General features: G+C 47.4%; 6 protein-coding genes and 1 non-coding gene across 7 annotated transcripts; 2 read left to right on the forward strand and 5 right to left on the reverse strand.

Annotated features, from left to right (window-relative positions):
• Positions 1-130: 130 nt before the first annotated feature.
• FPRO_15140 (uncharacterized protein) lies at positions 131-1,788 on the reverse strand (the record flags this gene model as incomplete). Its single annotated transcript, XM_031220573.1, has 4 exons — positions 131-1,046; positions 1,095-1,424; positions 1,478-1,551; positions 1,600-1,788. 4 exons carry the CDS (start codon positions 1,786-1,788, stop codon positions 131-133), a joined length of 1,509 nt encoding a protein of 502 aa, XP_031086218.1.
• A 560-nt stretch (positions 1,789-2,348) lies between these two features.
• FPRO_15139 (uncharacterized protein) lies at positions 2,349-2,957 on the reverse strand (the record flags this gene model as incomplete). The annotated part of the gene is made up of 1 exon (XM_031220574.1): positions 2,349-2,957. The coding sequence occupies one exon, from the start codon at positions 2,955-2,957 to the stop codon at positions 2,349-2,351; it is 609 nt and encodes a 202-aa protein (XP_031086219.1).
• Positions 2,958-4,057: 1,100 nt separating this feature from the next.
• On the forward strand, positions 4,058-5,051 carry FPRO_15138 (uncharacterized protein; the record flags this gene model as incomplete). Its single annotated transcript, XM_031220575.1, has 2 exons — positions 4,058-4,281; positions 4,331-5,051. The coding sequence occupies 2 exons, from the start codon at positions 4,058-4,060 to the stop codon at positions 5,049-5,051; spliced, it is 945 nt and encodes a 314-aa protein (XP_031086220.1).
• A 332-nt stretch (positions 5,052-5,383) lies between these two features.
• Positions 5,384-6,694, reverse strand: FPRO_15137 (uncharacterized protein; the record flags this gene model as incomplete). The annotated part of the gene is made up of 1 exon (XM_031220576.1): positions 5,384-6,694. One exon carries the CDS (start codon positions 6,692-6,694, stop codon positions 5,384-5,386), a length of 1,311 nt encoding a protein of 436 aa, XP_031086221.1.
• Positions 6,695-6,995: 301 nt separating this feature from the next.
• On the forward strand, positions 6,996-7,107 carry tRNA. The gene is made up of 2 exons: positions 6,996-7,033; positions 7,064-7,107. It is a non-coding gene; the product is annotated as a tRNA-Leu (tRNA).
• Positions 7,108-7,416: 309 nt separating this feature from the next.
• FPRO_15136 (uncharacterized protein) lies at positions 7,417-7,983 on the reverse strand (the record flags this gene model as incomplete). Its single annotated transcript, XM_031220577.1, has 3 exons — positions 7,417-7,459; positions 7,519-7,760; positions 7,807-7,983. The coding sequence occupies 3 exons, from the start codon at positions 7,981-7,983 to the stop codon at positions 7,417-7,419; spliced, it is 462 nt and encodes a 153-aa protein (XP_031086222.1).
• Positions 7,984-9,205: 1,222 nt separating this feature from the next.
• FPRO_15135 (uncharacterized protein) lies at positions 9,206-11,182 on the reverse strand (the record flags this gene model as incomplete). Its single annotated transcript, XM_031220578.1, has 1 exon — positions 9,206-11,182. The coding sequence occupies one exon, from the start codon at positions 11,180-11,182 to the stop codon at positions 9,206-9,208; it is 1,977 nt and encodes a 658-aa protein (XP_031086223.1).
• Positions 11,183-11,214: the final 32 nt, after the last annotated feature.

Here is an 11,214-nt window from a genome sequence, read left to right on the forward strand (position 1 = left end):
CTATGTGTAGTTGTCTCAGCTAAAAGTCTAAGACATGTAATCGAGAGTACTTGTTCTATTTCTCAGATAGCTTACAAGAGACGTAGGCGGATGGCCTTTGACTTGGATAGACCCGTGTAATGGGCAACATCTACTCTTTATCCTTCATATGGAGGTTCTCCTGCTGCAGAGCCTGCCCATCGTCCGCCGCAAACTTGCTTCGATGCCTCAGTCTCGAACCATACTTCAAGAATAATAGTGGCGTAAAGGCAAAGAGACTCGCCACCGCCGCTAAGATGCTCGTGGCAACATTGCTACCCAACCCCGTATACATCTGATGCGTGAAGAGTGGAAATACCGCAGCAGTCAACGTACGCGTCAAGCTGATAGCACTGACAGCGCTAGCAGCATATTCTCCATAGCTGTCAGTGGCGTATCCAAAAAGCACGTAACTAAAATCGTTGAGACTGAATCCGATCATTACCAGACCAATCATGCTGACAGGCCAAGGAACATTTGTGACCCGCGGTGGAATGGTCCAGGCGAAAAGCCATAGACCGATGGCAAGAGATGGCGCCGCAATTGCAAACGACGTGATTTTGCTCTCTGGAAGGATGCGCCGGTGGGTTCGGCGGTATTTCTTGTATATGTGGGCGTCGTAGATCCGGGGGAGGATATTGAGCACCTCGCCGATCGCGATGGCGAGAAATGCGAGACTGGAGCTGTTCTGTGAGAAGTTGAATGGCGGCGCGGTGTAGACTATGGTAAGTGATTCTGTCAAGCCGTAAATGAGACCGAAAGCGATGGCGCATAGTACGGCGCAGAAGAAGACCAGGGGATCCGTGACAAGGAACTGCAGGGGTCGGAAGAGAGCGTTCTGCGCAAAGGTGGCCATTGTAAGCCCTTCTCCGTCACCATTGCTAGACTTGACATTTTCGATACCAGTCTCTTCCCGTACTTCTTTGACAATCTTGTCGAGTAACTGATTTGCGTTCGACTCCTTCGTGAAGATGCATGCAGCAGCGGTGACACCCATAACAATTGTAGAGATGTAGTATACCCAGCGCCTAGTTTAATGTCAGACTAGAAAGCATATGAATTACTTGTAGACTTACCAGCCAATGCTCGAAGTGATGTATGTCGAGTAAATAGGGCCCAGTGCCAGCCCCAGCATACCGAGGATGGTGTAAATGTAGACGACCCAGATCCTATGTTCAGCATTATACATGTCGTCAAAGTTGCCAAAAGCGACAGTCGCTGGGATTGCCGCAGCCACGCCTTGGAAGAACCGACCGAAGAATACGCCAATTATTGACGGCACCGCAGCCACTATCGCCGAGGAGACGCAGAAGATTGTTGCTGCAATGATATATATGGTTCGTCGTCCGAACACCTCTGAGATGGGTGAGCAGAAGATGCTACCTATGGTTTGACCCAGCAAGTATCTGTTTTCAAAATCAGCAATAGCATTGCCGCCCTGATTAGCTTCGAAGCTTACATGGTGACGAAGACGAAATAGGCCATCGTTCTGCTGACACCATACTCCTCTCGTGCCGAGTCTGCAGTGGCTGTCTGGAACATCATCAGAAGAGTTATATCCGTAGTAGTGACCAAACTGACCCCAGAAGAGCTGATCGCCGTCATGTACATCTCCAACCAGCATATGAGAGCAGCAGTGTATGTCTTTGTCCCAAAACTCCAATTCCGGGGGTGTTGGTCAGCATCTTCATCCCAGCAAATACGATTGTCGCCGTCGACATGAACTCCCTTGCCTTGAACAGCATCTTCAATTGAGCCCTTGTTTGTCATTGCGCTTTCCGAAGATGATTGCGTAGATTATTGAGAACTAATCATAAATTGACTTGTCTGTCACAGCTGCGGCAAAAGAGTCGCTATCGAGAACCTCCGTTATTCCAGACTTCTAAGCATGTATCATGAGAAAGGTCGCAAGAAAGAAGGTCTAAGGGATAGTCTACATAGGGGGCACCTCGAAATCCTTGCATCGGGACCCTAGACGATCGATCTGACGGGCCGTAGCCGGATTAGTGATCGATCGGGTGTGTAGGCATCATCTGCCTCTACCCGTCCCTCATGTGCTTACATCCAATCGTCAGCTGTGGATGACGTTGAAGACTTTGATCGTTTAAAACTTGTGCGATAGTTTAATATCATCTATTTTTGAGACGGGTAAGAAAAATCCGAGCCCTTTGAAGATTGCTCTTTGCGCATACAAGCTCGAATTCAACATTTGAGAAGATCAATGACGCGCTGTCGACTATCAGCATCACCACTTGTCCTTTCTGAGACCGTTTGTGAAACCACAGAAAGCTTGTGAACGGATGCATACTAGCATATCTCCCATGATTCTTTCAAACTACCTTGTATTGAATGGGTTTAAAGCTACCACCATTAGACTTGCCAGCTGAACAAGCAGTAATAGCAATAATGAGATCCATCTCCGCGACAAAGTCGATATGATCACCAGCCTTACTGATAGGCGGCTCCACCGTGAATTTGCCCGTTTTGCCATCTACAGGCACATTCATGAAGCAATTGAACGCGCAAGGAATGCGGTCTGGCGCGATGTCGTATTTGCTTAGCGCAAGGGAGAGGTTGCCGAAACAGCCGTGGTGCGGCTCCTTGTCGCCGTAAATGATGCGGAAGGTGTCTTTGGAACACGGCGTAAGCAGAAAGTCGTGACGTCCGCAAGTGTCGTCGGCGATTTTGAGCATGACATTGCTGCGATTTGAGTACAGCGGGTGGTTGGTCGTCAGGTATATGGTGTCTGCATAGTCAAATGTGCGTCCGTTGGATATGACCTCGTCTGTGTCGTGTCGGCTGAATGCCACAAGGTCAGAGACTTGACCGCCTTTCGGATCGATTACTGTTAGGCGTTGGCCCTTATCGACGAAGAAAGAAGTTCCTGTCCGGGGCGCGAGTTCGATGATGCCATCGGGTAATTGTCTAGTATCCTCCATTCCGGGAATTCGGCAGGGGCTGTGATCAGTCGATTGTGGCAGTTTAAGTGCTAAATCGAGGTGAACCATGAATCAAATGGTAGATATTGAGGCCGTTCTAGAAACGGGACGGTTATTGAGCTACGAGATATTCCATGACTTTGTAGTATTGAGCATCCTCAATAGTTGGCAAATTACAGCAGCAACTCGTAATATTCATCATTGCTAGTTTCGCTCTACCACAGTCCTCGCATTATTAGACATAAAATCTATGCCTAATTAAGAATTGATCTGTAGAGAAGCATAAACAGGCTTAAGGGCTTTCCTTTCATCTAGTGTAGATCATTTGCTGGATCCTGATCAATCAGCTGAGGCACCTAGCCCAGAGCAGTCGATTTGAATGCCAGCTGTGACGAATATTACGAGATCACACGGTAATGTTGATCAGAGGGTAACCGCAGCATTCCGTTGTCGATGATGCGACCATCAAAGGCATGACCTCAGCGGCTCGTGTTTTAACACCCGGGAGGATCCACCTTTCCCCAGACTCGATCTGTCATCCCGATAAATCTGGGGGAGCCGTAGAAGACGACTTCACCACGAAAAGCTGCAGCAAAATGATTAATAGCGTGATTAGATGACAAGCTAATAACAAAAGCTTATCTCGGACAATTCTTGCAGTTGATCGACCTGACAGCTGATGCTTGCTTTGCGCACTTTACCTCGAAATGGTTTACAGCCTATTTACATATCGGAGGAAAAGTTCCGGCCGGGATATATGTGTGCATCATCGCTTGGCGCATACATCATGTTGATTTCATTAGTTCTATCCATAGACCACACAATTCTAGCAATAACCATGACGCTATTGGGAGTTTTGTGTTACGGATCTTTCCCAGAAGCCTGACAGCTCGATCCAAGACTAGCTTCCGATCCTGGTACTTCAGTCAATTCACGTCAATGACTTATACTTTGTCCTGTTGGTACTATGAACATTGCCAGGTTGCCACTATGATAGTACCTATAAGTTGAGTCTACTCCCACTTAGAACTGATACTGAACTGGCACTCTCTTTGAACATATGACGTGATATCACTGCGTATTCTCAAATTCTCCTCATCATGCAGCTCGCTATCAATGCCGTCATCTTATTCACCGCCGTTACGGTGGTGGCTAAGTTAATACAATTTCGAAAAGCCCCTATCAATCAGTTCTTAAAGAAGCTAAGATTTATCACGAATGGCTTCAAACTCGGGACACCTCCGTCGAAACACGAGGAAGCCGCCTTACGCGTCGATGACGTGAATGAGATCCCGTCATCTTCATCAACGGACCTATTGACGAGGTTCGCGGCTCACTCATCGGTTATATTTTCAAAACTGACATGCTATCAGGACTGAAGTTGAGACTCGGTTCGGCAAGGATACTTGGCAAGGCCTTGCGTACCAAGATTTCAAAAGCACAATATTAGCCAAGGGGAGCGGAATGAAGACATTTCCTTGCGTATACGCCACCATGGGCTATCGATCAGACGATCATCGCTATGTTTTCCTGGAGTCAGACAACCCATCGGAGCCTCGAAATGTTCGAAAGGTAGCTCTAGCTTTAGTTGAGTATCTACGGATGTCAACCTCTCTGGGCCCTAATACATCACTCGTCGTCATTGGCGGCCCCTCCGAGAAGCAGCGGACTGTCGAAGAGCATAACCGTACCTTCTGGGACATGCTTCGAGGCCTTCGTATCTGCGATCCAAGACCTTGGCCAGAAGATATTCCACAAGACACAAAGGATGCTAAGTGGACATTTTGCTTCAATGGAGAGCCCGTCTTCCCGGTCATGTTAACCCCAGCCCATCAGAAGCGATGGAGCAGACATATGAGTGTACCAATGATCGCCTTGCAGCCGAAATGGGTTTTGGATAATTTGCTCGGAACTCCTGAGAAGCGAAAAGCTGCACAGAGTAAAGTTCGGAACCTGTTGCAGAAGTACGATACTATAGGCGTCAGTCCGGATCTGACCGCTTACGGTGCAGTTGGTACAAGCGAGGCCCGCCAGCTATGCCTACAGGACAAGAACGAATCGGTCCAATGTCCATACCGCAACTTTGATAGCTAGACAATAGAGCTACAGAAGTAGATAATAGATTTCTGTGCATTGCTAATCACACGCCCGTGGGCGAGCAGCTCCCATTCAGGTATCAGAACTTGGCAATCTGAGGGAGCAGTTCGGCGGTGCTGATCATGTGTCAGGTATCCTCTTGCATCTTCTTGTGCGACTACGGCTGGATTGGTCAATCATGCAAAATAGAAATTATACAGTTGAACAAGTTTTGATGATAGAGTGTATTTCATTGCCGACAGGACAGAAGCCGGGTAAGGCTCTATGTGATGGGCTATCTTGCCTGGTCCTCTGGGCTATAATAACTAGGCTTCCATTGCAACTCGGACCTATTCACTGTTAGAATGTGTTGCCAAGTATGAAGGATCGATATGATATACCTCTGTAGCCGTGTCGTAGTCAAACATCCATTTATCAAAGGGCAGAGTATTGAATGGTGCATTGCCGTCGCCTTCACCCATGGGTAATGCCCTCTGCTCGCCCGTCAACTCGGATCCCGGGGGTTTGCCAGAGTTATACAGCTTGTAATTCCACGTCGAGCCATTCTGAAGCCTCGTCACCCGAGGAATGCGAGTCTTTTCCCATGTCTCGATTGTCGTCGGCACGTCCCGGCTGCTCTCCGAAAACAGTATGGACAAGGCATCTATATCCTCCACAATAGAGCTGAATCCTTCCGCCAGGTTCGGAAGCATCGCATGCGCCGAGTCTCCAAGAAGTACCAGCCTCCGCTTCGGACTCGACCACGTATCCAAAGGTTCCAGTCTAGCCAGCCGCCAGCGGGAGCAGCTCTGCACCATGTTCGCCAAAGCAACGACCGTGGGATTGAACGACGAGAAGAAACTCTTGACGACTTCACTGTCGTCAGTCGCATCAAAGAGCTTTTTCTCACTGGCTTCGCTGTCTTCAGCACCATGTTGAATCGAGAACATGATGTTGAACAGGCCTCGATGGTGATTGTACTTGCCAATGGCATATCCACCATGGCCAGCCCACATGATGCCATTTTCTGACTCAGGTTGTTGACAGAGGGACTTGGTTCTCTCGTCGTTGGCTAGCATATCAGCTGGGATCTCAGTTGGGTAATGTGTCGAAGGCGCTCGGATCACGGTGAGACGAGATGGGTCGACATGAGAAAGAACCTGAGATCGCAGACGAGAGGATATGCCATCGGCTGCCAAGATCAAATCTGCCGTGACTCTACTGCCGTCCTTGCAAGTTGCATATGCGGCTTGGTCATCCTCTTCAACCGTGATGATCTCATTTCCGAAGTGCATCTTGGCTCCTGCTTTGCATGCCTCGTCATATAAAACGGTCTGCAACGCCTGGCGATCAGTGGACCACTCCGGAAACTTAGAATAAATACCAGGATCAAGAGTATGCAACAGCTCGTTCGTGTTGCCATTGCGAGTCTCGTGCTCTTTGATCGGTGCAGTCACAGCTTCAAAGGCTTCGCGCATCTGCCATCGGTAGAAACACCTGACGCCATTTGATCTCACAAAGATGGCTCCGCTCGCAGTGGATAGCGATGGAGATCTCTCGAACAGGTCGACTTCGTGGCCGTCGCACGCCAATCGGCACGCTGCAGTGAGACCTCCTAAGCCTCCGCCTGCAATGACGATGCGCTGTTTCTTCACATCCATTGGTGCTGACAGGTCTTGCTTAGGCCGGCTTGAATAGCGAAAGGTTGAGACTGAATGTCTCCAAGGTCGACACGTAAAAGCCTCTTATAATGTGGCATGACTTGTTTAGTGGTTGCGTCATGTCGCATTAGATATCGTTCCATGATTACGGACTGAAGGTAATCTCACCTAAGATACAGCCGCGTAATACAGCGATCATAAGCAAATATAAGCACTAGAAGTGATTAGCTTGGAGCGTTGCAAGAATATCAACCGAGAGACCTGAAATGCAACTTCTACGCAAACGGAAAGACACAAATCAGTCAAGATGGCCGAGTGGTCTAAGGCGCTGCATTCAAGACTCTGTCTTACCTAGTCAATTAGGGATTTCTGCAGTATCGAAAGATTCTTGGGTTCGAATCCCAATCTTGACAAAGATTGAGTTTGTGTTTTTACAATTAATTCCAATTTTGTGATAACGCTGTTCTTTTTCTCCCCCTTCTAAGATAATATAATTTCAACTATATTGCAAAATAGCATTATAAGCTATTAAGTATAATTCTACCTTTTTAACATTTTAGGTACTTAAGTATTTATTTTGAACTTTCTTATTAAATTTTTAAAGGATGTTAACTATACTCCAATAAATGCTAATTTCATTACTAATTCGTTATAATTACTCTCCAATGTTTATTATCACATAATCGCATTCCCTCTGCCATGTGGAGGTCAACCTTAACAAGTCACTCAATAAGGCCAATAATGCAGAGACTGATTTCAACGACCCTAAGCGCGGACATTAATATTAGAGGAAGCACTTATGAGATGAGACTGATGGAACTTACGTCGATACACAGGCAAGTACCAGTGCGGCAAGGAACAGAGGCTCCGATGGTTCAGTATCATCATCAAGAGCGTTGCCACCCGGCCACCAATCTCGGAACCATCCAAAGCAAGCAAGGCAAGCAATTGATCCAATGGTAATGAAGCAATGTATAACGAAGCTGAATGATGGACGAACGGTTGGAAGAGCCTTGGTCACTGAGCAGACGAGTTCTATCAATGACCAGCAGAGTGCCGTGACGAACTTACTGATTAGCCGACAGCCTGATAAAGAGTCGTAATAGACTTACCGCCGGACCTAGTATTCCAATAGCGACAGCATTCCTCGATGCAGGGATAGCTGCAACAACAATGCCCGAGATTGCAACACAAAGGACTAATACTCGCAGAGCCAGGCCAAGGTTCCTGAATCTCGGTGGCTTCTGTGGCTGAGAAATCGCGGTTTTGGGATCGTCTTCCAAGTCCATGTCTATTGATAGGGCTGATAAGATAGCTAACAAAGCATAGTTGACCTTCAACAAGGCCTTTCAAGGTGGCGATGCCATCACGCCTCTTTATGAGTTTCACAATGGCAAGATAGGCTGACGCAGAATACGTAAAATGGTCATGAGACACGGGCAAAAAATTGCACCGCTGCTCCCAACGACTGATTGCCCAACATTTCCATATTAAAAATTTTATAATGACATGCCACTTTTTTTAGCCTCATGACGCAAGTGTCACTGACACGTGAAGACGGAGCGCAAGGCTGGCTGTAAAGCCCGTTGGCTTTTTATCTCTGGAGCCACGTGGGTATTCGCTGATAACAACAAATTAGGATCTACCTCGACTTTGACTGTTTAAAATCATGGTTTGAGGTATTTACTAACAGATGTCGATATGCAGGGACCCGCAAGTGCTAAATCGTCCATAGAGATAAACGCCGTTTTGATAAAGATGTCAGAATTGGGTTTAGCTTGCGAGACATGTCATGATCTAACTGGGTCTTGGGGACCATGACTAACGATGGCTTCATGCCCATCACATGCTTAAAGTGACTGCCTATTACGCAATTTAGATAAAATAAGCTTTGATAAGGACACGGAGGCTCGGGAGAACTGCTACCGGAGTGCGAGGACACCGTCGGGTCGGGGAGATCTGTCTGCGTTGCTGATGCGTGGGTGGCTTGTAATTCCGTCGGAGCATTTAGAGCTGAGCTTGCTTGGCTACGGATTAGGGCTGACTACAACTACCGGTTCTAACTCCCGTTTACATTTTAGCTGAGATGGATGGACGCTTGGCGTACCAACAGAACGAGAGCGTGGGCCCGCCTTACAGTTGTATTATTTTCCTGCGTCTAAAGCTCCATGTTATCCAGTTTGTTGATTTGGGACCTTAAATTCAGTAATTAAAGAACAGTTGCTTTTCGACTAAGTTGTATTTGTAGGCTAAGCTCTCAGCCACAAGTCTCCTCCACTGCAAATGACACATCTGGCTCACAAGTTTGCTTCTCGGCGGGAGCATCTGGCATTGCGCGATGGTAGTTAGTGCAGTCGATATTACCTTCAAAGGCGCTCAATGCTAGAAATACTATCGACCCGGTCAAGGTCACAAATAGACTAGATTGTCTTACCGAGGAGGATACTTCTGTAGCCATTATTCATATCATCATTGAAGCTGTTACTAAGAAACTACATGATTACCCAAAATTTACATGTTTCTCCAATCCGACTGTGCTGGTGGTTCAGGTGCCCTCGGCCTTCGGAGGTATGGCATCCGTGTCCGATCCCTAACAGGTTCTTCTTCTGACTCTAGTTCATCTTCGAATTCAACAATTGGGTCACGACCCGGTGTTACTTTATGCTGATCACCTGGCACAATCCTTCCACCTACTCCCCGGAGTTCACTTCTTTGGCCAACGGATGGTTGACTCCATACTCTGCTTCGCGACCCATTGCTCCTGTTTGGGCCTAGAGGTCTTCCCTGCATTGATCCACGAATCGGAACTCGGGGATCTCCACACGCCTCAAGATACTCTTCTGCCTCTGGTATACAGGAAGGCTGCTGTCGAAGTCGGGCTTCGTTTGATGCTTGTGTATCTTGCCGCTGATCTCCTGTGGGCTGGGTGTACTCCTTACGCCGTGATGGCGGTCGGCTTAAAGTTGGTGAAGTTGGTTCCAGCGTAGATGGATCCCAAACAGGAGATGCTTGGTGTCTTGGAACATGATAGCCTTGTCTGTTGTTGTAAGTCCCTAGCAGTTGCTGTGGAAGAGGTGAAATCCCCATTTCGAGATGTTCAATTATGTGATTAAGCTTCGATTCAAGGCTTTGCAAATCGCGCTGACGCATCAGCACTGATTCTCTGTGATCCACTTCAATTCTATTGTGATGAGAATCGGCGAAGCTTCTTGATGATCCTGCGTATGAGTCTTGGTATTCCTGATTCCGTCGATCCTCGAGGAGACGATGAATAATGCCCTTGAGCTCACAAATCTTTTGTCTCTCAGTCTCCACCGAAGTGCTATCGTCGAGTAAGAACTGACTTGTGGGCAATAAGTTTCGGCGTCCACGGTATTCTTGCCTTCCTGGGTCGGATCGGATTTCGGCATTTTCTTTAACTTCTTGCTGAATCTTTCTTAGCATCGCCATAATTTCAGCGTTAGTAACGGTATCCTCAGGTAATGCCTTTTCTTTCCTTCTCAGCATATCCATAATTTCAGCATTAGTAACGGTATCCTCAGGTAATGCCTTTTCTTTCCTTCTCAGCATATCCATGATTTCAGCATTAGTAACGGTATCCTCAGGTAATGCCTTTTCTTTCCTTCTCAGCATATCCATAATTTCAGCATTAGTAACGGTATCCTCAGGTAATGCCTTTTCTTTCCTTCTCAGCATATCCATAATTTCAGCATTAGTAACGGTATCCTCAGGTAATGCCTTTTCTTTCCTTCTCAGCATATCCATGATTTCAGCGTTGGTAACCCTATCTTCAGGCAAAGTCTTTGCTTTCTTCGACGTTGGTGATCTCTTATTGCGCGGCTTCTTCCCTACCTCATCTCTATACAAATTTTCCGTATCGCGCTCTGGCTGGACGTCTGGGATTTGAGGTTCTCTTGGCCTAACTGGAGTTCTTAGGGGATCTTGTGCTGGGTATTCTGGAGGCGGTGGGATCTCCTGGTCGTAATCGTAGTCATCGAAACCATAACCCGATTCGGGATATCCTCCGAAAGAATGGCCGTATGGGGATCGGCCGGACGGCTGCGCGAAAGGATTTCTGGTTCGAGGAACAGAGAGATAGCCACCTTGTCTTGGATATTTATACCAGCCAGGATGTTCTGGGAGTACTTGCGAGGCGGGTGATGGGAGATATTGCATAGGAGAGTTTGAATGTGCTTGATAAGAGGGAGAGTGGCTGGGATCGTAGTTATTGCTGTAAGGCACAGTAGCGTTGCGAGCTTGCCTTATATAGGAATCGTCGGGGAATTGAGAAGCGGACTCGCTTGTATGTTGTCGATAGTGTTCGGGCAGCTTACGCCTAAGCTTAGAATTGCGCTGGGGAGACTTGTTCTGCTTCGATTGTTCATCACTCGCAGAATCACTCCAATCTTCATCCTGGTCCTGTAGAGGGCCTAACCGACGATGCTGATTTTCTGAGTCATACATAGATGGCCGCGCTGTTGACGCCATATTGAATGTAAGCGTCACCTTGTGGGTATAAA

Source organism: Fusarium proliferatum, assembly GCF_900067095.1.
Source record: "Fusarium proliferatum ET1 genome assembly, contig: FPRO_scaffold009, whole genome shotgun sequence".
Taxonomy (NCBI): domain Eukaryota; kingdom Fungi; phylum Ascomycota; class Sordariomycetes; order Hypocreales; family Nectriaceae; genus Fusarium; species Fusarium proliferatum.